The sequence below is a fragment of the Oncorhynchus nerka genome, linkage group LG1 (assembly GCF_034236695.1).
Source record: "Oncorhynchus nerka isolate Pitt River linkage group LG1, Oner_Uvic_2.0, whole genome shotgun sequence".
Classification (NCBI taxonomy): Eukaryota; Metazoa; Chordata; class Actinopteri; order Salmoniformes; family Salmonidae; genus Oncorhynchus; species Oncorhynchus nerka.
Window position 1 is genome coordinate 55,135,646 of NC_088396.1, and position 21,350 is coordinate 55,156,995.

The 21,350-nt window shown below is 49.1% G+C and overlaps 1 protein-coding gene across 1 annotated transcript in view; it reads left to right on the forward strand.

The window, feature by feature from the left end:
• The window catches only part of si:ch211-67e16.11 (uncharacterized), a 72,773-nt gene that overhangs the window by 39,788 nt on the left and 11,635 nt on the right, over positions 1-21,350 (forward strand). Inside the window, exons 2-6 of the mRNA XM_065019666.1 lie at positions 6,824-7,159; positions 7,451-7,621; positions 11,708-11,839; positions 11,920-12,080; positions 19,849-20,067. Coding sequence (XP_064875738.1) covers positions 6,824-7,159; positions 7,451-7,621; positions 11,708-11,839; positions 11,920-12,080; positions 19,849-20,067 — 1,019 coding nt within the window. The remainder of the gene's footprint in view (positions 1-6,823; positions 7,160-7,450; positions 7,622-11,707; positions 11,840-11,919; positions 12,081-19,848; positions 20,068-21,350) is intronic.

Below are 21,350 nucleotides of genomic sequence, written 5' to 3' on the forward strand. Positions count from 1 at the left end.
TAGTACATGACAGCCCTGCCTGCTCCTCACACTACAGTCTAGTACATGACAGCCCTGCCCCTCACACTACAGTCTAGTACATGACAGCCCTGCCCCTCACACTACAGTCTAGTACATGACAGCCCTGCCCCTCACACTACAGTCTAGTACATGACAGCCCTGCTCCTCACACTACAGTCTAGTACATGACAACCCTGCTCCTCACACTACAGTCTAGTACATGACAGCCCTGCTCCTCACACTACAGTCTAGTACATGACAGCCCTGCCCTGCCCCTCACACTACAGTCTAGTACATGACAGCCCTGCCCCTCACACTACAGTCTAGTACATGACAGCCCTGCTCCTCACACTACAGTCTAGTACATGACAGCCCTGCCCCTCACACTACAGTCTAGTACATGACAGCCCTGCTCCTCACACTACAGTCTAGTACATGACAGCCCTGCCCTGCCCCTCACACTACAGTCTAGTACATGACAGCCCTGCCCTGCTCCTCACACTACAGTCTAGTACATGACAGCCCTGCTCCTCAAACTACAGTCTAGTACATGACAGCCCTGCCCCTCACACTACAGTCTAGTACATGACAGCCCTGCTCCTCACACTACAGTCTAGTACATGACAGCCCTGCTCCTCACACTACAGTCTAGTACATGACAGCCCTGCCCTGCCCCTCACACTACAGTCTAGTACATGACAGCCCTGCCCTGCCCCTCACACTACAGTCTAGTACATGACAGCCCTGCCCTGCTCCTCACACTACAGTCTAGTACATGACAGCCCAGCCCTGCTCCTCACACTACAGTCTAGTACATGACAGCCCTGCCCCTCACACTACAGTCTAGTACATGACAGCCCTGCCCTGCTCCTCACACTACAGTCTAGTACATGACAGCCCTGCCCTGCCCCTCACACTACAGTCTAGTACATGACAGCCCTGCCCCTCACACTACAGTCTAGTACATGACAGCCCTGCTCCTCACACTACAGTCTAGTACATGACAGCCCTGCTCCTCACACTACAGTCTAGTACATGACAGCCCTGCTCCTCACACTATAGTCTAGTACATGACAGCCCTGCCCTGCTCCTCACACTACAGTCTAGTACATGACAGCCCTGCCCTGCCCCTCACACTACAGTCTAGTACATGACAGCCCTGCCCTGCTCCTCACACTACAGTCTAGTACATGACAGCCCTGCCCTGCCCCTCACACTACAGTCTAGTACATGACAGCCCTGCTCCTCACACTACAGTCTAGTACATGACAGCCCTGCCCCTCATACTACAGTCTAGTACATGACAGCCCTGCCCCTCACACTACAGTCTAGTACATGACAGCCCTGCTCCTCACACTACAGTCTAGTACATGACAGCCCTGCCCCTCACACTACAGTCTAGTACATGACAGCCCTGCTCCTCACACTACAGTCTAGTACATGACAGCCCTGCCCTGCTCCTCACACTACAGTCTAGTACATGACAGCCCTGCTCCTCACACTACAGTCTAGTACATGACAGCCCTGCCCTGCCCCTCACACTACAGTCTAGTACATGACAGCCCTGCCCTGCCCCTCACACTACAGTCTATTACATGACAGCCCTGCTCCTCACACTACAGTCTAGTACATGACAGCCCTGCCCCTCACACTACAGTCTAGTACATGACAGCCCTGCTCCTCACACTACAGTCTAGTACATGACAGCCCTGCCCCTCACACTACCGTCTAGTACATGACAGCCCTGCTCCTCACACTACAGTCTAGTACATGACAGCCCTGCTCCTCACACTACAGTCTAGTACATGACAGCCCTGCCCCTCACACTACAGTCTAGTACATGACAGCCCAGCCCTGCTCCTCACACTACAGTCTAGTACATGACAGCCCTGCTCCTCACACTACAGTCTAGTACATGAGAGCCCTGCTCCTCACACTACAGTCTAGTACATGACAGCCCTGCTCCTCACACTACAGTCTAGTACATGACAGCCCTGCCCTGCTCCTCACACTACAGTCTAGTACATGACAGCCCTGCCCCTCACACTACAGTCTAGTACATGACAGCCCTGCTCCTCACACTACAGTCTAGTACATGACAGCCCTGCCCTGCCCCTCACACTGCAGTCTAGGACATGACAGCCCTGGCCCTCACACTACAGTCTAGTACATGACAGCCCTGCTCCTCACACTACAGTCTAGTACATGACAGCCCTGCTCCTCACACTACAGTCTAGTACATGACAGCCCTGCCCTGCTCCTCACACTACAGTCTAGTACATGACAGCCCTGCCCTGCTCCTCACACTACAGTCTAGTACATGACAGCCCTGCCCTCCTCACACTACAGTCTAGTACATGACATGACAGTCCCTGCCCTGCTCCTCACACTACAGTCTAGTACATGACAGCCCTGCCCTGCCCCTCACACTACAGTCTAGTACATGACAGCCCTGCTCCTCACACTACAGTCTAGTACATGACAGCCCTGCTCCTCACACTACAGTCTAGTACATGACAGCCCTGCTCCTCACACTACAGTCTAGTACATGACAGCCCTGCCCTGCCCCTCACACTACAGTCTAGTACATGACAGCCCTGCCCTGCTCCTCACACTACAGTCTAGTACATGACAGCCCTGCTCCTCACACTACAGTCTAGTACATGACAGCCCTGCCCTGCCCCTCACACTACAGTCTAGTACATGACAGCCCTGCCCCTCACACTACAGTCTAGTACATGACAGCCCTGCTCCTCACACTACAGTCTAGTACATGACAGCCCTGCCCCTCACACTACCGTCTAGTACATGACAGCCCTGCTCCTCACACTACAGTCTAGTACATGACAGCCCTGCTCCTCACACTACAGTCTAGTACATGACAGCCCTGCCCTGCTCCTCACACTACAGTCTAGTACATGACAGCCCTGCCCCTCACACTACAGTCTAGTACATGACAGCCCTGCTCCTCACACTACAGTCTAGTACATGACAGCCCTGCCCTGCCCCTCACACTGCAGTCTAGGACATGACAGCCCTGGCCCTCACACTACAGTCTAGTACATGACAGCCCTGCTCCTCACACTACAGTCTAGTACATGACAGCCCTGCCCTGCTCCTCACACTACAGTCTAGTACATGACAGCCCTGCCCTGCTCCTCACACTACAGTCTAGTACATGACAGCCCTGCTCCTCACACTACAGTCTAGTACATGACAGCCCTGCCCTGCTCCTCACACTACAGTCTAGTACATGACAGCCCTGCCCTGCCCCTCACACTACAGTCTAGTACATGACAGCCCTGCTCCTCACACTACAGTCTAGTACATGACAGCCCTGCTCCTCACACTACAGTCTAGTACATGACAGCCCTGCTCCTCACACTACAGTCTAGTACATGACAGCCCTGCCCTGCCCCTCACACTACAGTCTAGTACATGACAGCCCTGCCCTGCTCCTCACACTACAGTCTAGTACATGACAGCCCTGCTCCTCACACTACAGTCTAGTACATGACAGCCCTGCCCTGCCCCTCACACTACAGTCTAGTACATGACAGCCCTGCCCCTCACACTACAGTCTAGTACATGACAGCCCTGCTCCTCACACTACAGTCTAGTACATGACAGCCCTGCCACTCACACTACAGTCTAGTACATGACAGCCCTGCTCCTCACACTATAGTCTAGTACATGACAGCCCTGCCCCTCACACTACAGTCTAGTACATGACAGTGGACAGAGAGAGACCAACGGCAGGAAATGGGACAGTGAAATGGGTTAGTCACCACAGTTAACAACAGGAAATGGGTTAGTCACCACAGTTAACAACAGGAAATGGATTAGTCACCACAGTTAACAACAGGAAATGGATTAGTCACCACCGTTAACAACAGGAAATGGATTAGTCACCACCGTTAACAACAGGAAATGGGTTAATCACCACAGTTAACAACAGGAAATGGGTTAGTCACCACAGTTAACAACAGGAAATGGGTTAGTCACCACAGTTAACAACAGGAAATGGGTTAGTGAACACAGTTAAAACCTCTTAAGGCTAGGGGGCACTATTTTCATTTTTTGAAAAATTACGTTCCCAAAGTAAATGGGCTATTTCTCAGGACCAGTTGCTAGAATATACATATAATTGACAGCTTAGGATAGAAAACACTCTAAAGTTTCCAAAACTGTAAAAATATTGTCTGTGAATATAACAGAACTGATATTGCAGGCGAAAGCCTGAGAAAAATCCAATCAGGAAGTGACACTTATTTTGAAACCCCTGTGTTCCTATGCATCCCTATTGCCAATTGAAAGGGATATCAACCCAATTCCTTTTTCTATGGCTTCCCCAATGTGCCACTAGACATAGTTTCAGGCTTTTATTTTGAAAAATTAGCGTGAACGACAACATTACATCAGTGGTCAGGTGGTGGCTCTCAGAGTGATTTGTGCGTAATAGACAAAGGCGGCCATTGTTCCTCTCGCTCCTACTGAAAAGACAATTGTCCCGGTTGATATATTATCGAATAGATATTTGAAAAACACGTTGAGGATTGATTATAAAAAAACGTTTGCCATGTCTGTCGATATTATGGATATAATTTGGATTTTTTTCCGGCGTTGTCGTGACCGCAACTTCCGGTGGATTTCTCAACAAAACATGGACAATAAACGGAGGTATTTCGGCTATAAAAAAATAATCTTTATGGAACAAAATGAACATTTGCTGTCTAACTGGGAGTCTCGTGAGTGAAAACATCCGAAGCTCATCAAAGGTAAACGATTTAATTTGATTGCTTTTCTGATTTTCGTGACTAAGTTACCTGCTGCTAGCTGGACAAAATGCTATGCTAGGCTATCGATAAATTTACACAAATGCTTGTCTTGCTTTGGCTGTAAAGCATATTTTGAAAATCTGAGATGACAGGGTGATTAACAAAAGGCTAAGCTGTGTTTCACTATATTTCACTTGTGATTTCATGAATATGAATATTTGCTAGCAAGATTTTTTGTCCGTTGCGTTATGCTAATTAGTGTAGTTGATGACAATTCTCCCGGAACCGGGAGGGGTAGTTTCAAGATTAATAACATGGAATTGGTTAGTTACCACTGTCAACACACTTTCTCTCTTAGTTAGTGTTCATCTTGCATGACTGGTCCAATGAGCTCTATCTCAACTTTCGTCAAAAATATATAAATACACATTTTTATATATAACTTTTTTTGTGTGACAATAAAAACATACAAAGACAAACAGACAAGACAACTCAACATTTCCACTAACCTGAATGACACGTGTCCCACCATATCCACCCCGATGCTGTTTCTAATGCATGTAAGACTGAACCCATCCTGTAGACTGTATGTCTCAGGAAATATGTGTCATGTCAGCTTTGTCTTGTTAAAACACAGACGCAGGCTGTGGACATGGGGGCCCTGGGCTGTGGACATGGGGGGCTGTGGACATGGGGCCCCTGGGCTGTGGACATGGGGGCCCTGGGCTGTGGACATGGGGGCTGTGGACATGGGGGCCCTGGGCTGTGGACATGGGGGCTGTGGACATGGGGCCCCTGGGCTGTGGACATGGGGGCCCTGGGCTGTGGACATGGGGCCTGTGGACATGGGGCTGGGCTGTGGACATGGGGCCCCTGGGCTGTGGACATGGGGCCCTGGGCTGTGGGCCCTGGGCTGTAGACATGGGGGCTGGGCTGTGGACATGGGGGGGGCTGTGGACATGGGGGCTGGGCTGTGGACATGAGGGGCTGTGGACATGGGGTTCCTGGGCTGTGGACATGGGGGCTGGGCTGTGGACATGGGGGCTGTAGACATGGGGGCTTTGAACATGGGGGCTGTAGACATGGTTCCCTGGGCTGTGGACATGGGGGCCCTGGGCTGTGGACATGGGGGCCTTGGGCTGTAGACATGGGGGCTGTAGACATGGGGGCTGTGGACATGGTTCCCTGGGCTGTGGAAATGGGGGCTGTAGACATGGGAGGCTGTGGACATGGGAGGCTGTGGACATGGGGGCTGTAGACATGGGGGCTGTAGACATGGGGGCTGTAGACATGGGGGCCTTGGGCTGTAAACATGGGGGCTGTAGACATGGGGGCTGTGGACATGGGGGCTGTAGACATGGGGGGCTGGGCTGTGGACATGGGGGCTGTGGACATGGGGGCTGTAGACATGGGGGCTGTGGACATGGGGGCTGTAGACATGGGGGCTGTAGACATGGGGGCTGGGCTGTGGACATGGGGGCTGTGGACATGGGGGTGTAGACATGGGGGCTGTAGACATGGGGGCTGTGGACATGGGGGCTGTAAACATGGGGGCTGGGCTGTGGACATGGGGGCTGTAGACATGGGGGCTGGGCTGTGGATATGGGGGCTGTGGACATGGGGTTCCTGGGCTGTGGACATGGGGGGCTGTAGACATGGGGGGCTGTGGACATGGGGTTCCTGGGCTGTGGACATGGGGGGCTGTGGACATAGGGTTCCTGGGCTGTGGACATGGGGTTCCTGGGCTGTGGACATGGGGTTCCTGGGCTGTGAACATGGGGTTCCTGGGCTGTGGAAATGGGGGCCCTGGGCTGTGAACATGGTGGGCTGGGCTGTGGACATGAGGGGCTGTGGACATGGGGTTCCTGGGCTGTAGACATGGGAGGCTGTAGACATGGGGGGCTGTGGACATGGGGGCTGGGCTGTGGACATGGGAGGCTGTAGACATGGGAGGCTGTAGACATGGGAGTGTGATGTGTTGTGTTTTGATATGTGTTGTGTCTCACCTGACCTGACCTGTGTTGTTGTTGTTGTTGTTTCTCCAGGAGAGGAGTGTCTGACCCTGGCCCTAAAGAGTCGCTGTCAGAACCAGCTGAAGCGTCGTCAGAGCGGCAGCGAGAGGCTGGCGGGGAGCGGGCGCGCCCGCAGGGCTACCGTGTCGAGGCCCAGGAGCAGCCCGGGGAGCGGGCGCGCCCGCAGGGCTACCGTGTCGAGGCCCAGGAGCAGCCCGGGGAGCGTGCGCGCCCGCAGGGCTACCGTGTCGAGGCCTAGGAGCAGCCCGGGGAGGATGGAGCGCAGCGGGGCTCTCTGTGAGATACATTTCCTTCCCATGGTGGTCGGGGTCAGGGACAACAACCGGACGCAGAGGCTACGATGCGTGGGTGAGTTGGTGCCCACCTACCAGGCTTACAGGTAGCCTGGTTCCAGAACTGTTTGTCCGGTATTTCGTGTTGACGAGACAGCACAAGCAGATCTGGGGACCAGGCTAGGAGTACACAATATTAGCCAACATGGAGACACAATGCTGTAGTGCTGTTAGCCTGATGTAACTGCAGCTCTGCAGAGAAATCTGTCTGATCCATACACCACTAAGGCACCAAGAGGGTGACTACGTCAACTGCAGTCTCTACCTCTACACCATGTGACGTGATGATATTGTGTTGAGTTCACAGACCACCCAGACTTTGCCCAGTGCCCCCAGCCTCTGCCCCTCACCAGCCCCAACCTGCCCGTGTCCAGCTGTGAGCTCAACAAGAACACCAGGCGATGCCACCAGCAGCCCCTGGCTACACACCTGTCCTGTCGTCTCTACCAGACCTGTGACCACGCTATACTGCTCTCAGGTAGGTTAGAACACAAAACAACACCTCCTCTTTACAGACCACCACCTCCTCTTTACAGACCAACACCTCCTCTTTACAGACCTACACCACCACCTCCTCTTTACAGACCAACACTTCCTCTTTACAGACCACCACCTCCTCTTTACAGACCACCACCTCCTCTTTACAGACCAACACCTCCTCTTTACAGACCAACACCTCCCATCCTCTTTACAGACCAACACCTCATATTTACAGACCAACACCTCCTCTTTACAGACCTACACCTCCACCTCCTCTTTACAGACCAACACCTCCTCTTTACAGACCAACACCTCCTCTTTACAGACCACCACCTCCTCTTTACAGACCAACACCTCCTCTTTACAGACCACCTCCACCTCCTCTTTACAGACCAACATTTACATTTACATTTACATTAAAGTCATTTAGCAGACGCTCTTATCCAGAGCGACTTACAAATTGGTGCATTCACCTTATGACATCCAGTGGAGCAGCCACTTTACAATAGTGCATCTAAATCTTTTAAGGGGGGTGAGAAGGATTACTTTATCCTATCCTAGGTATTCCTTAAAGAGGTGGGGTTTCAGGTGTCTCCGGAAGGTGGTGATTGACTCCGCTGTCCTGGCGTCGTGAGGGAGTTTGTTCCACCATTGGGGGGCCAGAGCAGCGAACAGTTTTGACTGGGCTGAGCGGGAACTGTACTTCCTCAGTGGTAGGGAGGCGAGCAGGCCAGAGGTGGATGAACGCAGTGCCCTTGTTTGGGTGTAGGGCCTGATCAGAGCCTGGAGGTACTGAGGTGCCGTTCCCCTCACAGCTCCGTAGGCAAGCACCATGGTCTTGTAGCGGATGCGAGCTTCAACTGGAAGCCAGTGGAGAGAGCGGAGGAGCGGGGTGACGTGAGAGAACTTGGGAAGGTTGAACACCAGACGGGCTGCGGCGTTCTGGATGAGTTGTAGGGGTTTAATGGCACAGGCAGGGAGCCCAGCCAACAGCGAGTTGCAGTAATCCAGACGGGAGATGACAAGTGCCTGGATTAGGACCTGCGCCGCTTCCTGTGTGAGGCAGGGTCGTACTCTGCGGATGTTGTAGAGCATGAACCTACAGGAACGGGCCACCGCCTTGATGTTAGTTGAGAACGACAGGGTGTTGTCCAGGATCACGCCAAGGTTCTTAGCGCTCTGGGAGGAGGACACAGTGGAGTTGTCAACCGTGATGGCGAGATCATGGAACGGGCAGTCCTTCCCGGGAGGAAGAGCAGCTCCGTCTTGCCGAGGTTCAGCTTGAGGTGGTGATCCGTCATCCACACTGATATGTCTGCCAGACATGCAGAGATGCGATTCGCCACCTGGTCATCAGAAGGGGGAAAGGAGAAGATTAATTGTGTGTCGTCTGCATAGCAATGATAGGAGAGACCATGTGAGGTTATGACAGAGCCAAGTGACTTGGTGTATAGCGAGAATAGGAGAGGGCCTAGAACAGAGCCCTGGGGGACACCAGTGGTGAGAGCACGTGGTGAGAAGACGGATTCTCGCCACGCCACCTGGTAGGAGCGACCTGTCAGGTAGGACGCAATCCAAGCGTGGGCCGCGCCGGAGATGCCCAACTCGGAGAGGGTGGAGAGGAGGATCTGATGGTTCACAGTAATCGAAGGCAGCCGATAGGTCTAGAAGGAGGAGAGCAGAGGAGAGAGAGTTAGCTTTAGCAGTGCGGAGCGCCTCCGTGATACAGAGAAGAGCAGTCTCAGTTGAATGACTAGTCTTGAAACCTGACTGATTTGGATCAAGAAGGTCATTCTGAGAGAGATAGCGGGAGAGCTGGCCAAGGACGGCACGTTCAAGGGTTTTGGAGAGAAAAGAAAGAAGGGATACTGGTCTGTAGTTGTTGACATCGGAGGGATCGAGTGTAGGTTTTTTCAGAAGGGGTGCAACTCTCGCTCTCTTGAAGACGGAAGGGACGTAGCCAGCGGTCAGGGATGAGTTGATGAGCGAGGTGAGAAGGTCTCCGGAAATGGTCTGGAGAAGAGAGGAGGGGATAGGGTCAAGCGGGCAGGTTGTTGGGCGTCCGGCCGTCACAAGACGCGAGATTTCATCTGGAGAGAGAGGGGAGAAAGAGGTCAGAGCACAGGGTAGGGCAGTGTGAGCAGAACCAGCGGTGTCGTTTGACTTAGCAAACGAGGATCGGATGTCGTCGACCTTCTTTTCAAAATGGTTGACGAAGTCATCTGCAGAGAGGGAGGAGGGGGAGGGGAGGGGGATTCAGGAGGGAGGAGAAGGTGGCAAAGAGCTTCCTAGGGTTAGAGGCAGATGCTTGGAATTTAGAGTGGTAGAAAGTGAATTTAGCAGCAGCGACAGAAGAGGAAAATGTAGAGAGGAGGGAGTGAAAGGATGCCAGGTCCGCAGGGAGGCGAGTTTTCCTCCATTTCCGCTCGGCTGCCCGGAGCCCTGTTCTGTGAGCTCGCAATGAGTCGCCGAGCCACGGAGCGGGAGGGGAGGACCGAGCCGGCCTGGAGGATAGGGGACATAGAGAGTCAAAGGATGCAGAAAGGGAGGAGAGGAGGGTTGAGGAGGCAGAATCAGGAGATAGGTTGGAGAAGGTTTGAGCAGAGGGAAGAGATGATAGGATGGAAGAGGAGAGAGTAGCGGGGGAGAGAGAGCGAAGGTTGGGACGGCGCAATACCATCCGAGTAGGGGCAGTGTGGGAAGTGTTAGATGAGAGCGAGAGGGAAAAGGATACAAGGTAGTGGTCGGAGACTTGGAGGGGAGTTGCAATGAGGTTAGTGGAAGAACAGCATCTAGTAAAGATGAGGTTGAGCGTATTGCCTGCCTTGTGAGTAGGGGGGAAGGTGAGAGGGAGAGGTCAAAAGAGGAGAGGAGTGGAAAGAAGGAGGCAGAGAGGAATGAGTCAAAGGTAGACGTGGGGAGGTTAAAGTCGCCCAGAACTGTGAGAGGTGAGCCGTCCTCAGGAAAGGAGCTTATCAAGGCATCGAGCTCATTGATGAACTCTCCGAGGGAACCTGGAGGGCGATAAATGATAAGGATGTTAAGCTTGAAAGGGCTGGTAACTGTGACAGCATGGAATTCAAAGGAGGCGATAGACAGATGGGTAAGGGGAGAAAGAGAGAATGACCACTTGGGAGAGATGAGGATCCCGGTGCCACCACCCCGCTGACCAGAAGCTCTCGGGGTGTGCGAGAACACGTGGGCGGACGAAGAGAGAGCAGTAGGAGTAGCAGTGTTATCTGTGGTGATCCATGTTTCCGTCAGTGCCAAGAAGTCGAGGGACTGGAGGGAGGCATAGGCTGAGATGAACTCTGCCTTGTTGGCCGCAGATCGGCAGTTCCAGAGGCTACCGGAGACCTGGAACTCCACGTGGGTCGTGCGCGCTGGGACCACCAGATTAGGTGGCCGCGGCCACGCGGTGTGGAGCGTTTGTATGGTCTGTGCAGAGAGGAGAGAACAGGGATAGACAGACACATAGTTGACAGGCTACAGAAGAGGCTACGCTAATGCAAAGGAGATTGGAATGACAAGTGGACTACACGTCTCGAATGTTCAGAAAGTTGAGCTTACGTAGCAAGAATCTTATTGACTAAAATGATTAAAAATGATACAGTACTGCTGAAGTAGGCTAGGTGGCAGTGGCTGCGTTGTTGACTTTGTAGGCTAGCTGGCAGTGGCTGCGTTGTTGATTACGTTACGTTGCGTTAAAAGAACGACAATAGCTGGCTAGGTAACCTAGAAAATCGCTCTAGACTACACAATTATCTTTGATACAGAGACGGCTATGTAGCTAGCTATGTAGCTAGCTACGATCAAACAAATCAAACCGTTGTACTGTAATGAAATGAAAAGAAAATGTGATACTAACATCTCCTCTTTACAGACAACACCTCCTCTTTACAGACAACACCTCCTCTTTACAGACCAACACCTACTCTTTACAGACCAACACATCAGCAGACACCCTTAATCAATATGTATGTGTGGGTGTGTGGTATGTGTGTGTGTGTGTGGTATGTGTGTGTGTGTGTGTCTGTGTGGGTGTGTGGTATGTGTGGGTGTGCACGTGTGTCCGTGTGTGCAGGTGGATGGCAGCAACAGATCACGTACCAGCATCACGTTCAGAACCTGCAGCTCTTCTACAGGATGCTGAGGAACAACGGTTTCCACAGAGATCACATCAAGACCTTCTTCGCTGGGAACGGACAGCTCTCAGGTGGGAGAGGACGGACCAGGACACAGACACACACTGCCTGATACACCCTCTCTAACCTCTCTATCCCTGTCTCTCTACAGAGGAGTGGGTATACCCAGCTACAGAGAAACGAGTGATAAGGAACCACATCTCTTATATCTGTGGGAAGCAGCACTGTGCAGATTCCCTGGTCCTCTATCTCAACAGCCCCACCAGGAACGACGGGACCATGCTGCTCTGGGACGGCAACTACAATGGCATAGTGAGTATAGATAGATTAATATAGATGGATAAATAGTTAACCCAATGAGTCATTTACTTCCCTGTGCATCAACACAACGAGGGACTGGATTATGTTAGTTAGAAGTGTTGTTAGCAACTATGCCTCCTGTAGTCACTAACTGATTCCATCCTGTAGTCACTAACTGATTCCATCCTGTAGTCACTAACTGATCCCATCCTGTAGTCACTAACTGATTCCATCCTGTAGTCACTAACTGATTCCATCCTGTAGTCACTAACTGATTCCATCCTGTAGTCACTAACTGATCCCATCCTGTAGTCACTAACTGATTCCATCCTGTAGTCACTAACTGACTCCCATCCTGTAGTCACTAACTGATTCCATCCTGTAGTCACTAACTGATTCCATCCTGTGGTCACTAACTGATTCCATCCTGTAGTCACTAACTGATTCCATCCTGTAGTCTCTAACTGATTCCATCCTGTAGTCACTAACTGATCCCATCCTGTAGTTGCTAACTGATTCCATCCTGTAGTCACTGATTCCATCCTGTAGTCACTAACTGATCCCATCCTGTAGTCACTAACTGACTCCCATCCTGTAGTCACTAACTGATCCCATCCTGTAGTTACTAACTGATTCCATCCTGTAGTTACTAACTGATTCCATCCTGTAGTCACTAACTGATCCCATCCTGTAGTCACTAACTGATTCCATCCTGTAGTCTCTAACTGATTCCATCCTGTAGTCACTAACTGATTCCATCCTGTAGTCACTAACTGATTCCATCCTGTAGTCACTAACTGATCCCATCCTGTAGTCACTAACTGATTCCATCCTGTAGTCACTAACTGATTCCATCCTGTAGTCACTGATCCCATCCTGTAGTCACTAACTGATTCCATCCTGTAGTCACTAACTGATTCCATCCTGTATTCACTAACTGATTCCATCCTGTAGTCACTGATTCCATCCTGTAGTCACTAACTGATTCCCATCCTGTAGTCACTGATTCCATCCTGTAGTCACTAACTGATTCCATCCTGTAGTCACTAACTGATCCCATCCTGTAGTCACTAACTGATTCCATCCTGTAGTTACTAACTGATTCCCATCCTGTAGTCACTGATTCCATCCTGTAGTCACTAACTGATTCCATCCTGTAGTCACTAACTGATTCCATCCTGTAGTCACTAACTCATCCCATCCTGTAGTCACTAACTGATTCCATCCTGTAGTCACTAACTGATTCCATCCTGTAGTCACTAACTGATTCCATCCTGTAGTCACTAACTGATTCCATCCTGTAGTCACTAACTGATTCCATCCTGTAGTCTCTAACTGATTCCATCCTGTAGTCACTAACTGATTCCATCCTGTAGTCACTAACTGACTCCCATCCTGTAGTCTCTAACTGATTCCATCCTGTAGTCACTAACTGATTCCATCCTGTAGTCTCTAACTGATTCCATCCTGTAGTCACTAACTGATTCCATCCTGTAGTCTCTAACTGATTCCATCCTGTAGTCACTGATTCCATCCTGTAGTCACTAACTGATTCCATCCTGTAGTCACTAACTGATTCCATCCTGTAGTCACTAACTGATCCCATCCTGTAGTCACTAACTGATCCCATCCTGTAGTCACTAACTGATTCCATCCTGTAGTCTCTAACTGATTCCATCCTGTAGTCACTAACTGATTCCATCCTGTAGTCACTAACTGACTCCCATCCTGTAGTCTCTAACTGATTCCATCCTGTAGTCACTAACTGATTCCATCCTGTAGTCTCTAACTGATTCCATCCTGTAGTCACTAACTGATTCCATCCTGTAGTCTCTAACTGATTCCATCCTGTAGTCACTAACTGATTCCATCCTCTAGTCACTAACTGATTCCATCCTGTTGTCACTAACTGATTCCATCCTGTAGTCACTGATTCCATCCTGTAGTCACTAACTGATTCCATCCTGTAGTCACTAACTGATTCCATCCTGTAGTCACTAACTGATCCCATCCTGTAGTCACTAACTGATCCCATCCTGTAGTCACTAACTGATTCTATCCTGTAGTCACTAACTGATCCCATCCTGTAGTCACTAACTGATCCCATCCTGTAGTCACTAACTGATTCCATCCTGTAGTCTCTAACTGATTCCATCCTGTAGTCACTAACTGATTCCATCCTGTAATCTCTAACTGATTCCATCTTGTAGTCTCTAACTGATTCCATCCTGTAGTCACTAACTATTCCACTGAGTTCCATCCTGTAGTCACTAACTGATTCCATCCTGTAATCTCTAACTGATTCCATCCTGTAGTCTAACTAATCCTAGTCACTAACTTCCCATCCTGTAGTCACTAACTGATTCCATCCTGTAGTCACTAACTATTCCATCCTAGTCACTTCCCATCCTGTAGTCACTAACTGATTCCATCCTGTAGTCTCTAACTGATTCCATCCTGTAGTCACTAACTGATTCCATCCTGTAGTCACTAACTGATTCCATCCTGTAAGATTCCATCCTAACTGATTCCATCCTGTAGTCACTAACTGATTCCATCCTGTAGTCACTAACTGATTCCATCCTGTAGTCACTAACTGATCCCATCCTGTAGTCACTAACTGATTCTATCCTGTAGTCACTAACTGATCCCATCCTGTAGTCACTAACTGATCCCATCCTGTAGTCACTAACTGATTCCATCCTGTAGTCTCTAACTGATTCCATCCTGTAGTCACTAACTGATTCCATCCTGTAATCTCTAACTGATTCCATCCTGTAGTCTCTAACTGATTCCATCCTGTAGTCACTAACTGATTCCATCCTGTAGTCTCTAACTGATTCCATCCTGTAGTCACTAACTGATTCCATCCTGTAATCTCTAACTGATTCCATCCTGTAGTCACTAACTGATTCCATCCTGTAGTCACTAACTGATTCCATCCTGTAGTCTCTAACTGATTCCATCCTGTAGTCACTAACTGATTCCATCCTGTAGTCACTAACTGATCCCATCCTGTAGTCACTAACTGATTCCATCCTGTAGTTACTAACTGATTCCATCCTGTAGTCACTAACTGATCCCATCCTGTAGTCACTAACTGATTCCATCCTGTAGTCTCTAACTGATTCCATCCTGTAGTCACTAACTGATTCCATCCTGTAGTCACTAACTGATTCCATCCTGTAGTCACTAACTGATCCCATCCTGTAGTCACTAACTGATTCCATCCTGTAGTCACTAACTGATTCCATCCTGTAGTCACTAACTGATTCCATCCTGTATTCACTAACTGATTCCATCCTGTAGTCACTGATTCCATCCTGTAGTCACTAACTGATTCCCATCCTGTAGTCACTGATTCCATCCTGTAGTCACTAACTGATTCCATCCTGTAGTCACTAACTGATCCCATCCTGTAGTCACTAACTGATTCCATCCTGTAGTTACTAACTGATTCCCATCCTGTAGTCACTGATTCCATCCTGTAGTCACTAACTGATTCCATCCTGTAGTCACTAACTGATTCCATCCTGTAGTCACTAACTCATCCCATCCTGTAGTCACTAACTGATTCCATCCTGTAGTCACTAACTGATTCCATCCTGTAGTCACTAACTGATTCCATCCTGTAGTCACTAACTGATTCCATCCTGTAGTCACTAACTGATTCCATCCTGTAGTCACTAACTGATTCCATCCTGTAGTCTCTAACTGATTCCATCCTGTAGTCACTAACTGATTCCATCCTGTAGTCACTAACTGACTCCCATCCTGTAGTCTCTAACTGATTCCATCCTGTAGTCACTAACTGATTCCATCCTGTAGTCTCTAACTGATTCCATCCTGTAGTCACTAACTGATTCCATCCTGTAGTCTCTAACTGATTCCATCCTGTAGTCACTAACTGATTCCATCCTGTAGTCACTAACTGATTCCATCCTGTAGTCACTAACTGATTCCATCCAGTCAGTCACTGATTCCATCCTGTAGTCACTACTGATTCCATCCTGTAGTCACTAACTGATTCCATCCTGTAGTCACTAACTGATCCCATCCTGTAGTCACTAACTGATCCCATCCTGTAGTCACTAACTGATTCTATCCTGTAGTCACTAACTGATCCCATCCTGTAGTCACTAACTGATCCCATCCTGTAGTCACTAACTGATTCCATCCTGTAGTCTCTAACTGATTCCTGTAGTCACTAACTGATTCCATCCTGTAAGTCACTAACTGATTCCATCCTGTAGTCTCTAACTGATTCCATCCTGTAGTCACTAACTGATTCCATCCTGTAGTCACTAACTGATTCCATCCTGTAGTCACTAACTGATTCCATCCTGTAGTCACTAACTGATTCCATCCTGTAGTCACTAACTGATTCCATCCTGTAGTCACTAACTGATTCCATCCTGTAGTCACTAACTGATTCCATCCTGTAGTCTCTAACTGGATTCCATCCCTGTAGTCACTAACTGATGTTTCTCCATCCTGTAGTCACTAACTGACCCATCCTGTAGTCACTAACTGATTCCTCCTAGCACTAACTGATTCCAATCCCTGTAGTTACTAACTGAGATTCCATCCGTTACAGTTTATTTTATTTTAGTGGGCAACACAAATTCATATTTACAAAATATTGCCAAATTCCGGTTGTGCATCTGGGCCTCCTTATTCACCACCCGGACCCCAAAGTAAACTAGAAACCCAAGAATGAATTTGAAACTAATTATTCACCATGAAAACCGTCACAGCCATTAATGCAGCCTGGTTCAACCAGGGACTGTAGTTGCCTCTTGCACTGAGATGGTGCCTTGACCCATCGCCACGAACGGAGCAAGAAAAGGGCACGAATCTGAGACTAACGACACGGGCCTCCTGCGGGATTTTAGTGGGAGTTGAGGAAACTAAGAGTAAAGCCAAACCCGGAGTTGGCCGTTACATCAACGACCCTCACGGTTCTCCTGCCGGGTTGAACCGTTACATACGATCATGCGGGCCTCCTGCCACCGGGTTGAACCCTCAACACGGTTCTCCTGCCGGGTTGAACCGTTACATCAACGACCCTCACGGGCCTCCTGCCGGGTTGAACCGTTACATCAACGACCCTCACGGGCCTCCTGCCGGGTTGAACCGTTACATCAACGACCCTCACGGGCCTCCTGCCGGGTTGAATCGTAACATCAACGCCTCCCCGGTTGAATCGTAACATCAACGACCCTCACGGGCCTCCTGCCGGGTTGAACTGTAACATCAACGACCCTCACGGGCCTCCTGCCGGGTTGAATCGTAACATCAACGACCCTCACGGGTCTCCTGCCGGGTTGAACCGTAACATCAACGACCCTCACGGTTCTCCTGCCGGGTTGAACCGTTACATCAACGACCCTCACGGGCCTCCTGCCGGGTTGAACCATAACATCAACGACCCTCACGGGCCTCCTGCTGGGTTGAACCATAACATCAACGACCCTCACGGGCCTCCTGCCGGGTTGAATCGTAACATCAACGACCCTCACGGGTCTCCTGCCGGGTTGAACCGTAACATCAACGACCCTCCTCAGAGTCTTTCATAAGACACACAAGGCTCAGATTGATCGACCTCCTGAAGCGGCTTACCAGTTGGCGTCACGTGAAAAGCTAGCTATTCGCTGGCACAAGTGGGGACACTTCAGGCTGAGGAGTAAGGTTCACACATCCCCATGTGCTATACACGCTCATACAAAAGTAAATCGATGCTTGCCTGGAGGCAAGGGAAATAATGTCTACGAGTGGCCAATGGTGTGAGAGTTCACTCAAGATTTATTGGCAGCCTAACATGGAGAGCAGACATTGCTGGAGTGCCATTGATAGTTCTTCCACTCTTGTCATCAACCAGGACCAGAACCACGAAGAGTTCTTCTGTGCCATCAACAGAAACGTCACTGTTAACATCACCAACTAGCTTGGTTAGCTCGGACTCGCCCACCATACCAGGTGTTGCCTATATAAGGCCCGAGGCCTTATAGACCATTTAGACTATAGAGGCCATAGAGATTATAGAGACTATAGAGACTATAGAGATCATAGAGAATATAGGGACTATTTAGACTATAGAGACTATAGAGACTATAGGGACTGTAGAGACTATAGAGACTATAGAGACTATTTAGACTATTTAGACTATAGAGACTATAGAGACTATAGAGACTATAGAGACTATTTAGACTATAGAGACTATAGGGACTATAGGGACTATTTAGATTATAGAGACTATAGGGACTATAGAGACTATAGAGACTATAGAGACTATTTAGATTATAGAGACTATTTAGACTATAGAGACTATAGAGACTATAGAGACTATTTAGATTATAGAGACTATTTAGACTATAGAGACTATAGAGACTATAGAGACTATTTAGACTATAGAGACCATAGAGACTATAGAGACCGTAGAGACTATAGAGACTATAGAGACTATAGGGACTATAGAGACTATTTAGACTATAGAGACTATAGAGACTATTTAGACTATAGAGACCATAGAGACTATAGAGACCATAGAGACTATAGAGACCGTAGAGACTATAGAGACTATAGGGACTATAGAGACTATAGAGACCGTAGAGACTATAGAGACTATAGAGACTATAGAGACTATTTAGACTATAGAGACCGTAGAGTCTATAGAGACTATAGAGACTATAGGGACTATAGAGACTATAGAGACCGTAGAGACTATAGAGACTATAGAGACTATTTAGACTATAGAGACCGTAGAGTCTATAGAGACTATAGAGACTATTTAGACTATAGAGACCATAGAGACCATAGAGACTATAGAGACTATAGAGACCATAGAGACTATAGAGACTATAGAGACCAGACAGGATCAGGAGCAGAGCAGACAGTGAACGCCTGCATGGGTAAAGCTCCTTGGTTTGTATATGTATTCTTCTCTCTAATGCTTGTCCCACTGGGCCTCAGATCAGCTCTAGAACGTTCCTGATCCACAACACCTTCTGACACATCGATCTAGCACCCTCTAGGATTTGTTGCTAGTCGATATTTCATGCTCCATCCATTTGGATGTCAGTTTGAACAGGTTTGAAATAACCTCATGGCAGAATTGTTTTTTTGGGGGGGGTTTCTGAGATTACGGCTAAAGCGTATATAGGTTAGGAACTTTTAGAACACCTGTGTGCTTTGAACGTAAGCCATTGTCTGTGTAAGGGATTTCTTCCATTGACGGAGAGGCGGACCAAAGCGCAGCGTGGTTTTTTGATTCATGTTTTAATAAATCACTTCACATTAACAAACTAACAAAAACAAGAACCGTGAAAACCCAAAACAGCCCTATCTGGTGCAAAACACAGAGACAGGAACAATCACCCACAAACACACAGTGAAACCCAGGCTACCTAAGTATGATTCTCAATCAGAGACAACTAATGACACCTGCCTCTGATTGAGAACCATACTAGGCCGAAACATAGAAATACCCCAAAACATAGAAAAAAAAACATAGACTGCCCACCCAACTCACGCCCTGACCATACTAAATAATGACAAAAACAAAGGAACCATACTAAATAAATACAAAACAAAAGGAAATAACGTGAAAGTCTGTAAGACTGTGACAGATCGGCGTTGTGTGACTGCTTGTCTCCCTCTCCCCAGGATTCCTCTGTGGGTGAGCTGATGGCTGATTATGAAACAGCAGGGTTGAACCTGTATGTTTAGATATAGACGGTGATGGGTGATCATTTGGTTTTTCCTCTCGCCCCTAATGCAGGCGGACCTGAAGGAGCGCTACAGTGTGGGAGAGCTGCTAGCGGACTTGGCAGGCTGCAGGGCGAGACGAGTACTAGTCTTCGTAGAGCAGAGTTACAGCGGGGCGCTCAGTAAGAGACTGAAAGCATCTCTGAAACACCTGAACGTGGTGCTGCTCAACATAGCCGACAGCTGGGCCTCGCTGCACCCAGCAACATGCCTTAGAGACCACCTGAGTAAGGTATGTAGCAAAACCTTGCACCGTGCCTTATAGACCACCTGAGTAAGGTATGTAGCAAAACCCTGCACCGTGCCTTAGAGACCACCTGAGTAAGGTATGCAACACGTACACACACCCTGCACAACACACACTCTACACAACACACACCCTGCACAACACACACTCTACACAACACACACCCTGCACAACACACACTCTACACCACACACCCCCTGCACAACACACACTCTACACAACACACACCCTGCACAACACACACTCTACACAACACACACCCTGCACAACACACACTCTACACAACACACACCCTGCACAACACACACTCTACACAACACACACCCTGCACAACACACACTCTACACAACACACACCCTGCACAACACACACTCTACACAACACACACCCTGCACAACATACACTCTACACAACACACACCCTGCACAACACACACTCTACACAACACACACACACACCCACCCTAGACAACACACACACACACACCCTGCACAACACACACTCTACACAACACACACTCTACACAACACACACTCTACACAACACACACCCTGCACAACACACACTCTACACAACACACACCCTGCACAACACACACTCTACACAACACACACTCTAAACAACACACACCCTACACAACATATACCCTACACAACATACACTCTACACAACACACACTCTACACAACACACACACACACACACACACCCTAGACAACACACACACACCCTACACAACATACACCCTACACAACACACACTCTACACAACACACACCCTGTACAACACACACACACACTCTACACACACACACACACACACACACACTCTAGACACACACACACACCCTGCACAACATACACCCTACACAACATACACTCTACACAACACACACTCTACACAACACACACACACACACACACCCTAGACAACACACACACACCCTGCACAACATACACTCTACACAACACATACCCTGCACAACACACACTCTACACCACACACACACACACACTCTACACAACACACACACACACCCACCCTAGACAACACACACACACCCTAGACAACATGCACCCTGCAACCAGAAGCCATGGATTACAGGCAACATCCACACTGAGCTAAAGGCTAGAGCTGCCGCTTTCAAGGAGCGGGACTCTGACCCGGACACTTATGAGAAATCCCGCTACGCCTTCCGATGAACCATCAAACAGGCAAAGCATCAATACAGTACTAAGATGGAATCCTACTACACCGTCTCTGACGCTC